At 46.0% G+C, this 18,053-nt stretch overlaps 1 protein-coding gene across 1 annotated transcript in view; it reads right to left on the reverse strand.

Moving 5' to 3' along the window:
* LOC149331551 (uncharacterized) overlaps positions 1-11,105 on the reverse strand; it is a 34,731-nt gene extending 23,626 nt beyond the window's left edge. Inside the window, exons 1-4 of the mRNA XM_089556715.1 lie at positions 10,809-11,105; positions 7,166-7,344; positions 1,066-1,162; positions 899-954 (exon numbers count right to left, since the gene is read on the reverse strand). Of these exons, the coding sequence (XP_089412841.1) occupies positions 899-954; positions 1,066-1,162; positions 7,166-7,325 (313 nt within the window). The 5' untranslated portion in view covers positions 7,326-7,344; positions 10,809-11,105. The remainder of the gene's footprint in view (positions 1-898; positions 955-1,065; positions 1,163-7,165; positions 7,345-10,808) is intronic.
* Positions 11,106-18,053: the final 6,948 nt, after the last annotated feature.

Here is an 18,053-nt window from a genome sequence, read left to right on the forward strand (position 1 = left end):
CTTCTTTTCACTCATATCTTCCTCGCACATCTGTGGAATGGAACCGCCTTCCCCCCGATATTGCAGCCATTGCCGATAACAAAACCTTTCACGACGCAATAGCTAACATTGTTTATTCTGAAAGAAGTTGATTCATGTGTAATATCTGTTTCCACTGTGTTATGTACTTTTATGTTATTTACACTTTGTGAATGTTGTTTGTTTTAATTTGGAGAAAATTTATTCTGTACTACCTGTTTTCACTGTATTGTATTCATTGTTCTTTATCCTAATTAACCCACTCCCCTCTGTAATGCCTATGGCCCTGAGGGTACAATAAATAAAAATAAAAAAAATAAAAAAAAACAAGGATAAGTACTTCAAGCATTAATCACAGCTGCACACTGATTAACATAAATGCGCCCCAGGGACAAACCTCAGCGCACAGAACAAAAAGGGCGCGAAGGAACAATCAGAAAGAAACTTCACAGCGCAGAATTTGAACATGTCTGAAGAACGTAGATGTACACTGGTATAAAAAGCAAGCAGGAAGGAAAACCTGATGAAGGTTCTGTGGAACTCCCCGCCGTCATCAATAATACAACTCCTCTTGCTGACACGCCCTTTTGTCTAGTATTAATAGCTTTGTTTTCTGTTCTTAAATTTTTTGCTTTTGTTTGCTACCATTGCCCTCTGAAAAGCATGCATGCAATTGGGGGTAAATAGCAACCCATTCTTACGAAAGGAAAGGCACAGTCACCACCTCAATCACAGTGGACACCTGAGAGAGAGAGAACGATAGTGATGATAGTAGAGTACTCTGAATTAACTTCAACCACCTGACACTCTTTAACGCGCCCTAGCACTGCCCGACACACGAGTGCCTCTAGCATTTCAAAACGAACGAATGAGCCCTTACTCTGATAGAGTCCTGGAACAGCCTTGTACACGACGTTCTGCAAGATGTCATCTCTCCTGCGCAGAAAAAAACAAGCACGATGAGACACTGTATGATGGCGCAAAACTTCAGCAGGCATACACAGTGGCGGCCGTGGCGATTGCAAACATGGAAACCGGGGCACTCACATGAGATGGCTCTCCATGTTGATCTTGGAGAGTCGGAGATCACAGACAGGACACGTGTGGCCGGTTTCGAGGTGCTTCAGTATACAGGACCTGCAAACTGGGAGGACACAAAACACAACGGAAAGTTTATCAAGACAGTGGCATGCAAAGAAAAGAAGACCTGATATACCAGAGCCGCAAAACGCAGCAACAGCTCTACAGACATGCACAACAATGCACAAAATCCACGTCATTACCATTAACAAGCCTGCCGAAGCTCAATTAATTTTCAATCTGACCGTATCAATGCATTCAGAGGGCTTTGATGTCAATCGTCCTATTTTAGTCACTAAAATGTGCCTCAAATATCGTCACCCCTGTGTTCCACTATGCTGGTAAGGAAATGTGTGAAGCCTTTGTTGCCATATTTTGTAGTTTTTATTTCGTCTTTGCAGGCAGAAAAGACATGGAGAGACCATGGCCACATAAAGGTCAACTTTAAACATCCCCCATTTCCTCCATACCAGCGCCATCCAAATATCCTGGCCCTTTTGGGGCCAGTCTGTATTATGCCATGTGCTAATGACGAAAAGAAAGTAAATCACAGATATCGGCATGTAAGAATTAACGCACAAGGAGCAGGTGGGCTTCAGTTAATAAAGAATGTTTTAACTGTACTTCCTCATCCCATAACGAAGCAGCAGTCCCACAAAGAAGGTTTTGTGAGAACTTGCAACTCGGAAATGAGTGCAATATGGACACGAAGCACGGAACACAAAAACAGATTCGACACATGCACATGTGCCGCCTTTCCAGACTGGCGTGAAACAACCAATTTCATCAACGAGCATGCACCTGTTATAATTAGTTGAAAAGATACCACCAGGTCAAGCAAATCAGCCATGCACTGATGAGATACAGTCTCATGTCATTTGAAGGTTATCTAATAGTTCCAGCCAAAAAGGAGGAACGAATTTTTCCTGGTACGACACGCATTAGCTTTACACTTAAAGGTGTACTGAAGAGGAATCTGAACTTGCCTTTTTGCCGCGGGAACTCGATCTACACGTTCCGAGCTTTCTTAGAAACTTCGACTTATTGCCCTGTGTGGCCGATTTCCCTAATTAAATCGAATTAATGTCCGGCTCCCACCTTTATTTTTGAATTCTCCCTCGTACGGTGGGCGGAGTCAACCAACGCGTGGAGTGCCGTTCAGCCAGCTCCGTGGAGGCTTTGCTTTCGCTTTATATTGTTTTTTAGGTTTCCGTGAATAAATAGTTTCATTCGCAGATAATATAGCCGCAAAATAAGCCCGCAGAAATAAAAATACGCGCGGACTATTTGCTTCTGCGGATTACTACGCATTACTCCGCCGATGGCAGAGCGGCAAGCCGCCACGGGACTGGGTGAAAGGCACTCCGCGCGTTGGTCGACTTCGCCCACCGTACGGGGGAGAATTAAAAAAAAAGGCGGGAGCTGGACATTAATTCGATTTAATTAGGGAAATCGGCCACACAGGTCAATAAATCGAAGTTTCTAAGAATGCTGGGAACGTGTAGATCGAGTTCCCGCGGCAAAAAGACGAGTTCAGATTCCTCTTCAGTGCACCTTTAACATGATGACAAGGGATAGATGAATTCAATGGCTATTTATTCGCATGCATTGCATTCAGCCTTCCTGCAAAAGTAAATTTTGCTATAGAGTAGTTTGAGTATGCTAAAAGGGCAACTGACAGTTTTTAGAATTAGAACGGCTTAAAGAAATATAGACACTTAATTTTGGTAGCATGTTTCTTCTCTACAATGATGCGGAAGACACTGCTATGCATGAATCAGAATGTGGTATATTCACCTAGGACTGCTAAATAATTTAAAGTCAAATTTTCCTGTCGTGCTATTTCAGTTTGGTTTCAACAGCTGAGCGTGGCTGTGCTAAAGCCAGCCATCCTCAAGAGCCAGAATGACAATTAAAGTAGAAGCAGTGATTATATTCCAGTTTTTTCATGCTTCACGTGACCTAAGACCATCCTCTGACATCAAAGTCACCAGTCTGCTGTTGAAACTGAAACAGCATAAGAAAGAAATTTGATTATAAATTATTCAGCGGTCGCGGGAGATCCACGTGGTAATCCATATATAAAATGCCTTACGCACCTTTACAAACAAGAAAACGTGCACCCAAAAGTTAGGTGTCTATACTCCTTTAAAGGGGTTGAATGTGTGAAACTTGCAGGTAAAAATGCGGTCTTTTTGTGCTAGCATTTGAAACAGCAATGTAATCACCGCATAAAGCCTCATAGGCATTCAGGCTTCTCTGTAGTGCACAGCACCAGGAACAGCGGTGCTACGTCTACAGCGAAGAAACGGTTTCTTGAAGAAAAAAAATCAATGCCACAGAAGGTAAAGCCAGCGAAGCGTTGTGGCGCCGCCGTCAGTCTTTTTGTGCTCGCATTTTAAATAACGACGTAATCACCGAATAAAGCCTCAGAAGTGTTCAGGCTTCTCTGTAGTGCACAGCACCAGGTAGGGGCTGCAATGATGACATCATGTACAGTACGGTCCACTGTTAAAGGGAACATGCGATCGCGTGACTTCGGCACTTCGCGGAGCGCTGCCGCCGAGAAATTGTGGGAATTGTCAGCACAAGACACATGCGTAGTAAGCATTCCGCGCATGCGCCTGACGCCACCTATTCTCGCCGCATCTAGGCGGCAGTGCTTCGTGAAGCGCGGAGGGCACGCGATCACCTGTTCCCTTTAACAATGGACCGTACTGTAGAGCGGTGCACTGCCTACAGTGAAGAAACAATTTCTTGAAGGAAGAAAATCAATGCCACCAAAGGTAAGGCCCACGAAGTGTTGTTTGGCGGCGCCTGACGACAGACGACAGCATGCAGGCAAAAGCAGAGGAACTTTTGAAATTTCAGTAACAATGACGCCGTCACAAGTTTCTCCACATTTCTTTGATGCACTGAGGAGGAGCCTGAACATCGCCGCTTTTTTAATTGGAAAATTCGTCCTTATTTTAAATAGCAGCGCAAAACTACTCGGCATGATTCACCTGCAAGATTAGTACATTCAAATTATTGAATCACCTCGAATTCTCAAGAAACTACTAAAGCTTCCCTTTCGGCCTGAAGAGCTTACCTTCATACTGCTTCACACTATGCTCAACCCACAGCCTACATCTTGCTTAAAAGCTCAAAGTTGTCACTAGGACTTGCTGCACAAATACAGAGCATGTCGACCACCTTTTCTTACCCTTCCACAATTTTTTTTTTTTCTTCTCCTACTGATCCTTTCTGCTACACAGAAGCTTTTCTTCAAAGAGACAGTGAAGACCATGCAACCTTTGTTCTTAGTAAAAATAAAATGGTCTGGCTCTCTGTGGCTATGCTGGCATTTATTCCACATGCAAAAGCAGATTTATGGTTGCGGAAATCTGACACAGAAATAAAACGGACGATTCTGTTTCCCACATCACTCAATTCAAATTCTTGGCATCAAAGCCGAAAAGGATTCCACGGTCAATGCTTGGAAGCAAATGGACAGAGCCTAGGCCCAGGGATTCGCGCACGAAGAAACTGTCTGAACACTGCAGCTTGCTTGGGAAACCGACCAGTGCCAACGATGCCTGGATTCAATGTTTGAACCTTTTCCAGCTTTCAAAACGGTTCACTTTCGGTGAACCTAGCATATTTATCATTAGAACACAGAAGTCCATCAACGCAGGCCACTTCAATTCATTCTCAGTATCGCTTTAAAGGCCCGTTCACACTTGCCCAAAAATCCGGCGAGCGAAGCGGATTCGGCCGCTTTCGACGCCGAGCGATGCGGCGAGGGCGATCGGGCTGGACCCATGCCGCGCGGCGACAAACATGGCGGAGCCCTTCGAAGCCGGACGCCCCGCTTCGGATTGAATTCTCGTTGTTGCTGCCTTTTTCGGTGCGTTCACTGGCAAGAAATGCGGCACAGGTCTTTCGCTTCCTCTCACCTCGCCTCCAAGAAAACGGATAAGTGATAAATTTGCTTTCTTTTTTTATTCAGAGTGACGAGTCCGCCGCTTCTAGGCTTAACAGCAGAGTCGGCTTGTTGACAGTAATGGTTCCCGCCCTGACAGCCAGATGGCGCCACTACAGCTGAGTTTATTTTTGCGTCTGTGCTAGCATACGCTGAACTAAAAGTGAGAATGTGCCTGCGTTTAACGTTCGTAAGCATGCATACGCTTATGGTACGTAGACAGCGTAAATTTATGCTCTTTTCTCACTATATCTCTGAATGCCGCTAGCAGTGACGTGGTGTGGAAAAGCGAGAAACAGCAGTGACGCGGCGGATCCGCCCTGCCTGCCCGTGAACAAGTGAGAACAGGTCCCTGTTTTTGCGGCGGCCGAATCCGCTTCGCTCGCCGAATTTTTGGGCAAGTGTGAACGGGCCTTAAAGGAGAAGTCCGGGGATTCCCCACACATTTTGAGATGACAGTCGTATCACTTTCCTTACAGTCCTTTCTGTCTGCCATGATTAGTTATAACTAAACTTTTCGCTCGTGTTGTTTTGTCTTCAGTGTCAGCAAGCGACTATGACACTATGACGTGACGCACACACAAAAAAAAGCAATATCAGAACCGCTTCACCTGCTGTCATTTTGGTTTTTGGGAGAAGCTGGTAGTGTAACAGCAGCAATGAACATAAATGGCCGAGCAGCTGTAATCAATTTTTTTTTAATGCCATATTTGACCTTTAACTATACTTCAACATCACAGCCACCATTCACGGAACTGGAACCAGAACAGCATGAGAAGAAACTCAACCACAAATCATTTGCCCAGTGCGAGAGACTTTAACATTGTGACTGGTTTATGGTTTGGTTTATGGGAGTTTAACGTCTCAAAGCGACTCAGGCTATGAGGGATGTCTTAGAGAAGGGCTTCGGAAATTTCAACCACCTGGGGTTCTTTAACGCGCACTGACATCGCACAGTATACACAGGCCTCTAGAATTCCGCCTCCATCGAAATTCGACCACCGAGGCTGGGATCGAACCCGCGTCTTTCGGGTCAGCAGCCGAGCACCATAACCACTGAGCCAAGCAACATGCGTGGCGGAACCACATTCTGAACTAACCATTAAATGAACATGTTCACTTTGGTCTACACCGAATGGTTAGAGCCCCGAATGTGGAGTTGACGGCTGCCCAATGATAGCTCACTCGTCTTCCCTGCTGCATCCTGTCAGCTGAAACTCCATTTGCCATAGGTTAATAACCGTGGTGAAAAAGCAAATACCAGAAGAGTTGCGTTATCTACACCTACAATTTAGGTTCATCATCATCATCATCATCAGCCTGACTACGCCCACTGCAGGGCAAAGGCCTCTCCCATGTCTCTCCATTAACCCTGTCCTTTGCCAGTTGCAGCCACTGTATCCCCGCAGACTTCTTAATCTCATCCGCCCATCTAACTTTCTGCCGCCCCCTGCTACGCTTGCCTTCTCTTAGAATCCACTCCATTACACTTAAGGACCAGCGGTTATCTTGCCTTCGCATTACGAGCCCTGCCCAGTCCCATTTCTTCCTCTTAATTTCAACTAGGATATCACTAACCTGCGTTTGTTCCCTCACCCACTCCGCCCTCTTAATGTTACACCTATCATTTTTCTTTCCATAGCTCGCTGCGTTGTCCTTAACTTAAGATGAACCCTCTTCGTTAGCCTCCACGTTTCTGCCCCATGGGTGAGTACCGGTAAGATACAGCTGTTGTATGCTTTCCTCTCGAGGGATAGTGGTAAACTGCCATTCACGATCTGAGAGAACCTGCTATATGCGCTCCACCTCATTCTTATTCTTCTAGTTATTTCCCTCTCATGATCCAGATCTGCAGTCACTACCTGCCCGAACTACCTGCCACAATTTAGGTTAAAGCACTCAAAAGTAGAAACAGGCTGCTGCGTTGCAGTTTTAAGGTCCATTCCAAGGAACAAACAGAACCAAAAATTTGGTCTCCATATTTCCATAACACGATCACCATCGTGCAATGACAGGTGCCCCAAGTGGCATACCCCGGTAACACTGCGTGAAATATTGTGACCTCAATCCCCGGTACCAAGAGGCAGGGAAGACCTGACTCACAGGAGTGGAGACACTTGATGAGTGTCATGGCATCGACCAGGTAGCCCTTGCAGAGCCGGCAGGTGAGGTAGGCATTGAGGCTGGCCACCTGGGGCCGGGGGCCGGCCCCGCCACCTGGCCCCGGCGGAGGCCCACCCCTGCCCGGCGGAGGAGCGGCCATCCGCTACGCCCACCGATCCCTGCGAAAAAACAAGAATGCACGCTGTCAATTCCACTTCCTCATTCACTTCATTAGATTTAATGGCAAAGTTCCAAATAAACGGAAAAACTACAAGTCTTATGTGTGCACTGAGAAGGGTCCCAAAGTTGAAATTTATATTAAGACCCCATTTCAAGCACTCAAGCTGGTCCCAAGTTTCTTAAGCATGCCATCCACAGAGGCAGTGAAAACAAAAAGCAAATGGAGGTAAGTTTGTTTTTGTTAGAAAAGGAAAGGACCTCAAACATATCATTGTAGAGTCAGAGCAGTTGAAATGTAGACAGTGCAGAGTTGGATAACTGGACACTCTTTGGAATGATGCATCAGGCAAATCCCTGAATTTGCTAGCGTACTGCTGATTCCCAAGCAAATGGGACAGATTTGAGAGAGCAAGAAAGGCAAATTTCATAAAGGGTCCTTTGCAAATGATGAATAACAAAAAGTGGCACTTAGAACAAGAAAGGCGGACAATAAGCAGTATGGTCCTAAATACCCAAGACAAAGCAAAAGTAGATGTTGGGAATATTTTCAACAATAAAAAGCATACGCGAAACATCTTTCTGGCCACGCACACACAACCAAAAAAAGACAGACTAGAAATGTAATTCTACAGGGGTCTGACGTAATTGCTAACAATGTGCCTGTGTTATGAAAGATGCTACTGCAGAGGATTTCAGGGTTCATTTAGACATCGCCACAGTGAGTGGAAAGTTCCATGGTCATCAACCAAAACACAATCTTAGAGTGCTGTCCAAATCAAAGAACATGGTGACATTCTGCTGCTTCAATATAGAATGAATTCAGTGGGAGCAGACCATTCTTAAATGAGCCTGCACGAAAAAGAAAGGAGTGCTAACAATGGAAGCACTCCAGTGCTTCACACGCAGACCACCGTCACAAACTTGCGGCCTTTTACAGAAGTATTGTTCACAATGCAGCTGGCATGAGTGCTGAAACTCTTGAGTTCACTAAAAATAGATGTGAAATAGCATAGCAGGGCGAAGGCACTCTTTAAAATTTGGAAAAGAATGCCTGAATGGAAAAGTTCAAATAAGTTCAGCTGCCAAGAAATTCATGATTCCAGCCATTTCTTCACAATGTATGATCCCAAAACCGAAAAAAAAAAAAAAATACAGCCAGCCAGTTTCAACAGATGCCGTCAACACAAATGACTGCAATTCCGATGCTCACACCACCCAAAATGACGACAGCATAATTTGTTTGTTTTTTTTTTTGTTCAGACAATCTGAATCCCTGCCAGCGAACGCAAACAAGACAGCGACACTGAAATCAATGTTGCATCACACCATAATTTGGTCTTCGGAGATTATAACCCGAATGCTAACATCGAATATGTGGCTACATAGCAGCTCATTGCATATTACTTCCCTGAATACAGTTATAACATCTAGTACAACTAGTTATTAACAGCTGAATGAAAAGACTGTGCAAGACTACCGCACAAAAAAGCATGAGCTACTATCACGATAAAATAGTACAAGCTTGTTTCGAGCGTTTGAGCATTGCTCTGCAGAGCAAAGCAAGTTTTTAAAGAAGGATTTGAGTTCCACAGACAATACTAGCACTCAAAAGCAGCCGCAAAAAACTAGAAATGGCAAAAACACAAGCCCCGTGCTTCAAGCAGACCAGCTACGCAAATATTCTGCGCCAAAGCAAACGGCTCGGGCACTCTAGACAAGCCTGGACAAGCCTGCTCAAGGCCATGCACAGCTCTCCTGTCACATTACAGCCCTGCAATTGGATGATGTCTCCCCAACAAGATTAAGAAGAAGACTCAAAATAAGGTTCCTGTCCTCACACTAAACTTGCAGCTTCCATGCCCACACATAGAAAACTCTTAAGAAAGTTTATTCGCAAAAACAGTTCCTACATATACATTCTAATGCTTACATACACTATGCTTTGATGCTTACATAGAGAAAACTTTAACATATTCAAAATCATGAGCAGATTTTCAAAGGCACGCATTTATTATGAGCTATATAAAAAAAAAAGCCACAGCTGTGTTGGTCTCAAGATTGAATGCAAAAGGTTGAATGCTAGCCAGTAAGAAATACAGATTTTATTGCCTCGTTGAATTTCTTGAGCTTTTGAGAAAACATGTCTATAAACGGCGTTTTAAGTCTGAATGCGAAACTAGGCATTTCTCAACACAGCTGCAAAACTGAATTGTGGAGGCTGTCATAGCACTTGTGAGCAATATTTTTTGTCGGAACACTAAAAGCTAGAAAGATGACGACGTAACACCAACTCAGCTTTGTAGCTTCAATTTTGTAATCATGACAGCGTCTTAATACAAGTTACCAGTCGAAACTTTACAACCGTAAAGTCGATCCGTGTCACACTCCAAATTTAGGCACCGTATTCGGCTGGGAACTTCGGAAAGAGCACTGAGGCTATGGCAGCGGTGATAATCTGTCTGACTAGAGGTATTATCTTGAAGCCGTTGCCGCCAGTCATGTTTTTGATCGCAGTTTCCGCGGACGTTGAAAGGCGACTAGGGCCCAGCCGGTTATGACGCAAGGAGCCTAACGACGCGACTGACCTCAATGTCTACGCATTCAATCGGCTGTACGAAAAGTAGGACCGCAACAACAATGCACTTTAGAACCAGCCTTTTATTGAACGCATTCAAGATTTACCGAGTGATACTACCGGCGTAGTACTACTGATCGGTGATCAGCGCAACACTTGAGCCATCCTGAAACCATGACGCTCACTGGCGTCAACCACCAGTTAACTACCGCGGCAACAGGAGTGATCGCCGATGTCGGATGCCGTTTGAGGCAGACACCAACCTATTCTATTCCGACAGGAGGTCAGCAGCAAAGCGTAATGCGGATAACAAGCGATGCGTCTTAGCTTTCCCGACCTCCAATTATACGCCGATGTGGCCGATACGCTCAACTTCCTCAGTCACTCTGACCAACGTCAGGCCTCGCAACAACTCCTGAGCCTCTTAAAAGCGCTTTTACGGCTCTTGGATGCACATCAGAACAAATCAAATTTTATACCTAGAACAAACATTTCACGTAAGGCAGTAAGCAGCGGCTGTTGATCAAAGCGCAAGACACAATTCGATTACGATGCTAGAGGCGTTCGCCGCCGCAACCACTCTCGGCTAGCTTGCGTTCACGAGGAAACTAGTTCGCTTGTCTTCCCAAACACTTCTTGAGCGAATTTTCCTCATTCATCCTACGTTCATTATTTTCGTGAGACCAGAAATATGTTTGGCCAAAAACATCGGACCCGAGTCGAATCGATAGCTTTTTTTTCTACCACGTCACCGGAGCGATGGTCATTCCGCCACCGCTGACAGCCACACACTGCCATCCACGACAACACCGGTTGCCTTACTGGCAACGTATACGTTCGACGTGCCGTACGCTGTGCAAGGAAAGGCGAAGATGCATCTGCTCTTACCTCATGAAAGCGGAAAACTCCATCGCGCCCATCTCCGTGTGAAAGTAGTCGCGGCCATTTCGTCCCATTGCTAGGCCTAAGCAACGCTGGCTGTCACGGAAACCTCGCCACATTCGTCAACAGCGACGAGGCTCCGTGCTCGTCCGTGCTGGCGGCCGCTCAGTCTTCGCAGCACACAGTCTATCCGTCGCAATTAAACGTAAACTCGGCTTTCCGACCGTGGACGTCCATGTTTGTTTGCGACCAAAACCAGGGTTCTTCGACTCATTTCCGAGCGCTCGCGAGGAGGCGCCACCAGTCAAAGAACCTCCTCCCCCTCGTCTCCTGCCACAAGCATCGTCTCGTCTTTTTTTTTAACCTTTTTTTTTTTTGCTTTCGCCGACCCTCGCACGCACCGGAATGGGCTCTGACGGCCGCCGTAGTATTCTTGAAGTCACGTACCCGCCGGTCGAACAGCTAAAACCCGAAACGACGGGTGTCAACTCGTAATTGGCACAGTGTAACCGTGCGCGCATGGCGGAGTCAACGCACTGCCATGTAAACATCAGATGATGAGCACAGTTCCACGCGTCGGTTGGTGCTGCGGAATGTAGAGCGCAGAGCATCGCGCGTTGCTGTATCTCGGCAATGGAGAGGGCGACCGGTGATTTTCACATCTCGCTTGTGACGTCATTGTTCATTAGTCGGCTCAGAGTGCCACGCTGTAATTTGTAACTCAGCCTAAGAGAAACACTTTTTAATGCCAACAAATGAAAGAGTTTGAAGCCGGATGAGACAGATGCCGAACTTTGTGATGGCTCACATTAAAAGAAAAACGGAAGGGTAGCTGCTCGAGAGCTCAAACCTAAATAATCGCGCCTACCAGATAATAAAGCATTGATATGGGAGTGAGAAAACAGGCATATAGAACAACAGATGCAACAAGCTAAGCTCGCAGATACCGCTTAACATGAGTTGAACTTATTATCGAAATTGCACAAATAAATTCCGCAAACAGACGTACAATTCCTCGCGAGCCAAGCAAAAGCGATGCAGAAAGATAAACCACAGGACTGGACTGGAAACAAATCATCTTTTGCAACTTAGGTCGTACAGTAAGTCCATTTTCTCCAACAACGCAAGCCAGTCTTTATCTGAAGCTTCGGGGAATTTTTCTTGACATTCGTATCTTTTTTTTTTTATCATCAAAGGAAAGTTAATATCACAATTATGCATCCTGTTGAGAACCTCGCAACCGGTTCGGATTTTTTTGATCCGCTGGTCCTTTTCGGAACATATGTAAATTACTAATTGCGCTTGATTATTACGAGAAAGTATATAAATCAATGCAGCGCGCGAGACCTGCGGATGCTCACGGAAAATCTGAAGCACTCCACACGTAAAAACCGGCAAGACAGGGACCGCCCAGAAAACATCTCGCTCGAGAGTGATCGGGAAGGAGCAGTAGGAGCCAGCCCAGTTGTTCTCACCGCGCTGCCTTGTCTCCATGGTTACCGCGTCACAAAAATCGATGGCCATGCGCGGGAGGAACGCAACGCGTTACCGCGTCGTCTACGACGTTCCCTCCCAACGCTCTGCAATCGCACCGAGTCAGTAAACTTTACTTCAAAACGTCGCCACTTGTAGCAAAAAATTGTTAACTTTAACAGTTAAAGCGGCATCTGGAAAAAAATTTATCTCCTAGAATTTTTGTTGTTACAACAAATTATTTTTAATAATAGTACATAAAATTGTCAATAAAGGGCGCAACAAATTGTAATTTTGAATTGCGCAATGGGTTAGTGCGTTGAGTTTTTGTGCCTAAAGTTGCCGGGAGTTTTGCGCCTAATCTGTTCATGCACCTCTGGTCTCTCGGGCAACGTTTTTGCAGAGGATTGCTCCGGGGTGGGTGGTGCAGTTTGCGTCGCTCGCTCTGAATCACGATTCGCGAGCTCTTCAGCCTCCCTCCGCGGCTGCACCGCCCAATACAGCGCCCCCGACCCCGAGGCGATGCAGAAAGAGAGTGAGGACAGTGACGCGGGTCGCTTTATTGCTGTCACGGCGCGGATTTCGCGGCTAAACGAGGCAGAAACGGCGAGAAAAATACGCGCTAGGAAAGAGCTTGCGTGAAAAAGCACCCACGCACAAACACGCATAGATGGTGGGCGGAACGCCCACTGTCGCGGAGCCAAAAGTGAATAAAGGAGCATCTTTCATGTCTGCATTGACGAAAAAAAAAAATCATGACAGCATTGCTAACGATGCACAGACGCGCTTATTGGTACTGTGATATGTTATTTCAGGGAACAAAAAGGGCATTTTAAACTAAGCGCTCATGTGAATACCAGTCGAACCTAGTTAAATGAAAGAGTTTATAACGAAATAATGGATATAACGAAGGAATAACGATTCCACTTGGAAGCTCGGTCAACATGAGCTATAACGAAGTTATAGCTATCAGTAATCACCGGGTGGCCCCTCGAACTTCGATATAACGAGGTTTAACTTATAATCCGAATGAAAATGAAAATTGGTTTTTGAGGAACGGAAACGAGGAATTATCTGTCTCACATCTCGGTGGACAACTTAAATCGCACCGTAAGGGAAGGGTTAAAGTAGGGGGGGGGGGGGGGGGGGGGGGTATAGAAGAAAGGAAGAAAAATCGGAATCGCTAATAACAATATATTCGTATATTATACATCAATGCTACTTGCTTAGCCGCTAATTACACCATATTAATATAATCAACAGAATTAGAAGCATAATGTTTATTACAACGTTCCGGCAGGCGGAGCGGCCTTTTTTTCACTTTTTGGGGATTTGCCTGTATATACAACGGCAGCTAAATAAAATAACTCTTTCTACAAAACATTCAGCCTCTCACCCAACTTCTCATTTTAAACACGTGGTCCAAACCACCCTAGAAGACCTATTAAAGGAGAACGAAATAACTGTCAATTCTCTGCTTCCATTATCCTCCAGCCCTAGTACGTACTACCATCCTGCTACAAATACATAAAGAAAACAATCCCGGGTGACCAATTATTTCTGGGATAGGAACCACCTCTGGAAAAAAAAAAATCTAAATTATAGTCGACAGCTTAATCGTAAATTTCGCCAACTTTTTCTTCATTTGTCAAAGATACAAATCAATTTCTTTCTGGTATAATTTACCTCGTCATTTCGGAAAATAGCCTACTCGTTACCCTCGACGTCGTGTCCTTATTATACAGTTGAACGTCGTTATGGCCCCGCCGTGGTGACTCAGTGGTTACAGCGCTCGGCTGCCGACCCGAAAGACGCGGATTCGATCCCGGCCGCGGCGGCCGAATTTCAGTGGAGGCGAAATTCTTGAGGACCGTGTACTGTGCGATGTCAGCGCACGTTAAAGAACCACAGGTGGCCGAAATTTCCGGAGCCCTTCACTACGGCGTCTCTCATAGCCTTAGTCGCTTTGGGACGTTAAACCCCAAGAAACCAAACCAACCCAAACACCGTTATGACGAAGTTGAAGGGGCCCTGTGATTATTTCGTTCTACCCGTACCTTCGTTATAGCCCGCGTTGGGAGAGCTTCCAAGGGGAATCGTCATTGCTTCGTTATCTGCATTATTTCGTTGTAAACCGTTTCATTATATAGAGGTTCGACTGTATACACCAAATACCTCCCCTCGGATGGCATCAGGGCTGTCGCTAACACTTACAGACATTCCCGGGTTGAAAGACGAATGATCCTTGAAACGTTGCTGCGCTTGGCGATGAAAATGAATAGCTTTGAATTCAATAGAGACCTCGAATTAGTTGGTCATTAATGGTCACTAAAGTGGGTCCCAATTATGCCAACATGTTTATGGGCATTCTCAAAACCTAATTCCTAGAAAGCTGCCTCCCCAAGCTTTACTTTCTGAGAGGTTTATAGTAGACCACACATTTTTATATATAGCGCCGTGGAGAAGATGAGCTACTGAAATTTATTCCGCAACATCTTATTTTCTTGTACCTACTTCGCCTCCCCGTACTCACCTACGGGGCAGAAATGTGGAGGCTATCAAAGAGGGTTCAGTTTAAGTTAGGAACAACGCAGCGAGCTATGGAAAGAAAAATGATAGGTGTAACGTTAAGAGATCGGAAGCGGGCGGAGTGGGTGAGGGGAAAAAAGCGGGTTAATGACATCCTAGTCGAAATCAAGAGGAAGAAGTGGGCTTGGGCAGGGCATGTAATGGGAAGGCAAGATAATCGCTGGTCCGGAGTGGATTCGAAGAGAAGGCAAGCGTAGCAGGGGGCGGCAGAAGGTTAGGTGGGTGGGTGATATTAATAAGTTTGCGGGGATACGATGGCCGTAACTGGCAAAGGACACGGTTAATTGGAGAGACATGGGATAGGCCTTTGCCCTGCAGTGGGCGTAGTCAGGCTGGTGATGATGATGACTCCGGCTCTACGACAAGCTTTTTGTATGTCAGGCTTCAGATATTGCAAAACTAGCTTGTCAATTTGGTGTTTAGAAAGTCCACAAGAAAGGAACACCGTGAAGAGGATTTCGCTTCTAACTGAGGAAAAAGCCGCAAGGATTCGGTCCGACAGCGCCACCCGAAGCCCATTACCGACAGTGCCTGGAAAAAAGCTGCAGAACAAGAGCGTGGTGCAATCTAAAATCACAAGCCCACGAAATCAAATTTCCACACTAATCTTGCACTAAGCTACGGGGCATCACCACCGAACGGTGATGCTATTCTCAAAAAAGCACCATAACATTTTCTCGCAGCGCGATAGAAACATCAAAGATGTAATAACTTCCTCGAGATTAAACAATGGCAAAGCTTCACACGCTCACCTCGCAAAAAAATTCACTGTAAGCTTTTGGAGCGAACGCTCCACTTCTTGAATGCAAAGTTGAAGGTCGAACGACGCTTGGATTTGACCTCTAACTGGAGGCTCGCCGCAGTGGCTGTGACGTCGTACCACGTGACTTGTCGCAGCTATTACCGCCCGGCCGCTCCGACCGCTCGCCCTCACCAGTTGTGTCACGTGACAGACCACGTGGTTCGCTCTTGCTGAGTGAAGGCCAGCGCCCGCCGCCTAGACACCGCAGAGACATGGAGCCAGAACCAGTCACCGGGATGAGTTCTTCGACTGAGCATTGGTGGCGCCGTGCTGCTTCTAGCGATCCCTGCGACAGACAGCGTCACGAAGCAGCGTTGGCTAGAGGTACGTCGCGAAAGCGGGCTCGCCTAGTTGATGAAGCCGATGAACAAAAGGAGGTAAGTACGTACTACGTCTGGAAAAACAGCGGCACAGACAACAAGAGTAGCTCAAGCGGAAAAGGGCAGCGGGTGCTGCCAACGTCTCCGCGTCGGCCACTGGTTCGGTTGCCTTTCGCTCCATATAACCTGGCTCAGCCGAGTTGAGCCACAGCCATTTTTTCCAATGATCAATACGGTACAGCAGTTTGGAGCGCTGCTTCCCCTTAAAAATTCGTTTGAAATTCCAGGAGACTTCAACTGACACCAGTAGGGTAGCTTACGCTCTAAAAAAAATAAACAGGTTTTTGAGAAAAGGAAATTGCGCAATAACTGTCTCAATTCTAGATGGACACCAGAAGCGCGCTGTGAAGGAAGGGAGGACGAAGTGAAAGAAGAAAGTGACAAGGGGTGCCGCAGTAGAGGACTCCGCAATAATTTCGACCACCAGGGGATCTTTAACGTGCACTCACATCGCAGCACATGAGCGCCTTTTGCGTTTCGCCTCCATTGAAACGCAACCGCCGCGACTGGGTTCGACCCCTACATTCGGAATAGTGGGTTGTGTGCCGAGCGCAATGTATTGGGCAAACGGAATAGAACGGAGCAGAAACAGAAGCACAGAATGCTGCCAGTCAAAATCCTGCAGTGGATTTCGTGACTACCCAGGCAACGCCAGACACTTTGCTGGTAAGTTGCCTATGCAGTAAAGACAGAGAACAAACTGCGAACTTTCTAAACAATTCATGACTGCATAGTAACAGCTTCAGAGCATTATAAACCTATAGAGCATAATATTCCATCCCGTTGTTGGGCTGTTTCCGCGAACACCCCCCAAACGACTAAAGTATAGAGTGGTTGAAATATGAAGAACTTTTTTTTGCGAAGAAACTGTGAGGCACGACAGACGTCAGTAATTTTTAAAATAACGCATTCTAGCTAATGAACTAAACTCATTAACTTTTATTTAGCACAGCCTGGTAGTTAGGGCAAATGATCAGTTCGTAACAACGCTCAGTTGTATGCCATAGTGGTTTCTGAAACCAGCTATTATTAGCTATTATTAGCTATTATTCATGTATCTGCCTTGTATCATTACCGAGAATGTTTTTACTAGTACATTGTGAACTGTTCGTCTTATTAATAACAGAATTGTTCATTTAGTTTTCAGTCATGACTTTTTTATGTTCTGAATTACAAATTTGCAACTGACGATGCCAAATATCATTTCTATATGTCCGTACGCACATGAATTGTTAAGGGGCACAGACCCCGTCAAGCTGTCTCCTTCAGCTTTTTGTCTGTGCTCCAGACCTCTGTAAAGATGTCGAATAAAGATGAATGAATGAATGAAAAGAAAAAGCCGTTCTGCGAAGGCATGCAGCGCGAAAAATTCGTTTTGTAGCGAGAGCTACACTACGCCAGCTCTTCCAGCCTTCAGGGTGGCACCCCTTGAGCTCCGTGGCGGCGCCGTGGCCTTGAGCCGGTTGGTCACGTGGTGCGGAGCAGCTGCTGTTGCAACAGCTGTGCGCATGCGCGCCATGTCGAGCGGGGGGGGGGGGTAGTGGGAAAGAGATGTCGCAGCTAAAAAAGTATCTTATAAACGTTGGTCGCAGCTGTATAAGTAGGCGGCTCGGCGGAGCTCTGGCGTCATTCTAGGTTAAACCAGAGCTAAACCACAGCCAATGTTTTAATGTCGCGCAAAATTGAAACAGCGCATGTGGTGGGCAGGAATGTAAGTGCAAACGCAAAGACCGCTGGTGGCGCATTGCAGTGACTACGTATACGGTGGCGCCATCTAGAAGCAAAACAAAGTGCATGTCACGGCATAGTAGCACCAACGATGGACATCGTACGCATTGCAACATATCACAGCGGACGTTGCGTTTGCGCTGCTCTTTCTGCCCTGCACATGCACTCTCTTTCGATTTTGCACGAAAAAAAAAAACAGATTTTTTTCGCACTGCGGAGCTTCAACACCGGAGCGAGCCACGCTGCTACCGCCGAGAAGCCTTTTCCGGGAAAGAACAA

The sequence above is a fragment of the Amblyomma mixtum genome, chromosome 8 (genome assembly GCF_055824585.1).
Source record: "Amblyomma mixtum isolate Tamu chromosome 8, ASM5582458v1, whole genome shotgun sequence".
Lineage (NCBI taxonomy): Eukaryota > Metazoa > Arthropoda > Arachnida > Ixodida > Ixodidae > Amblyomma > Amblyomma mixtum.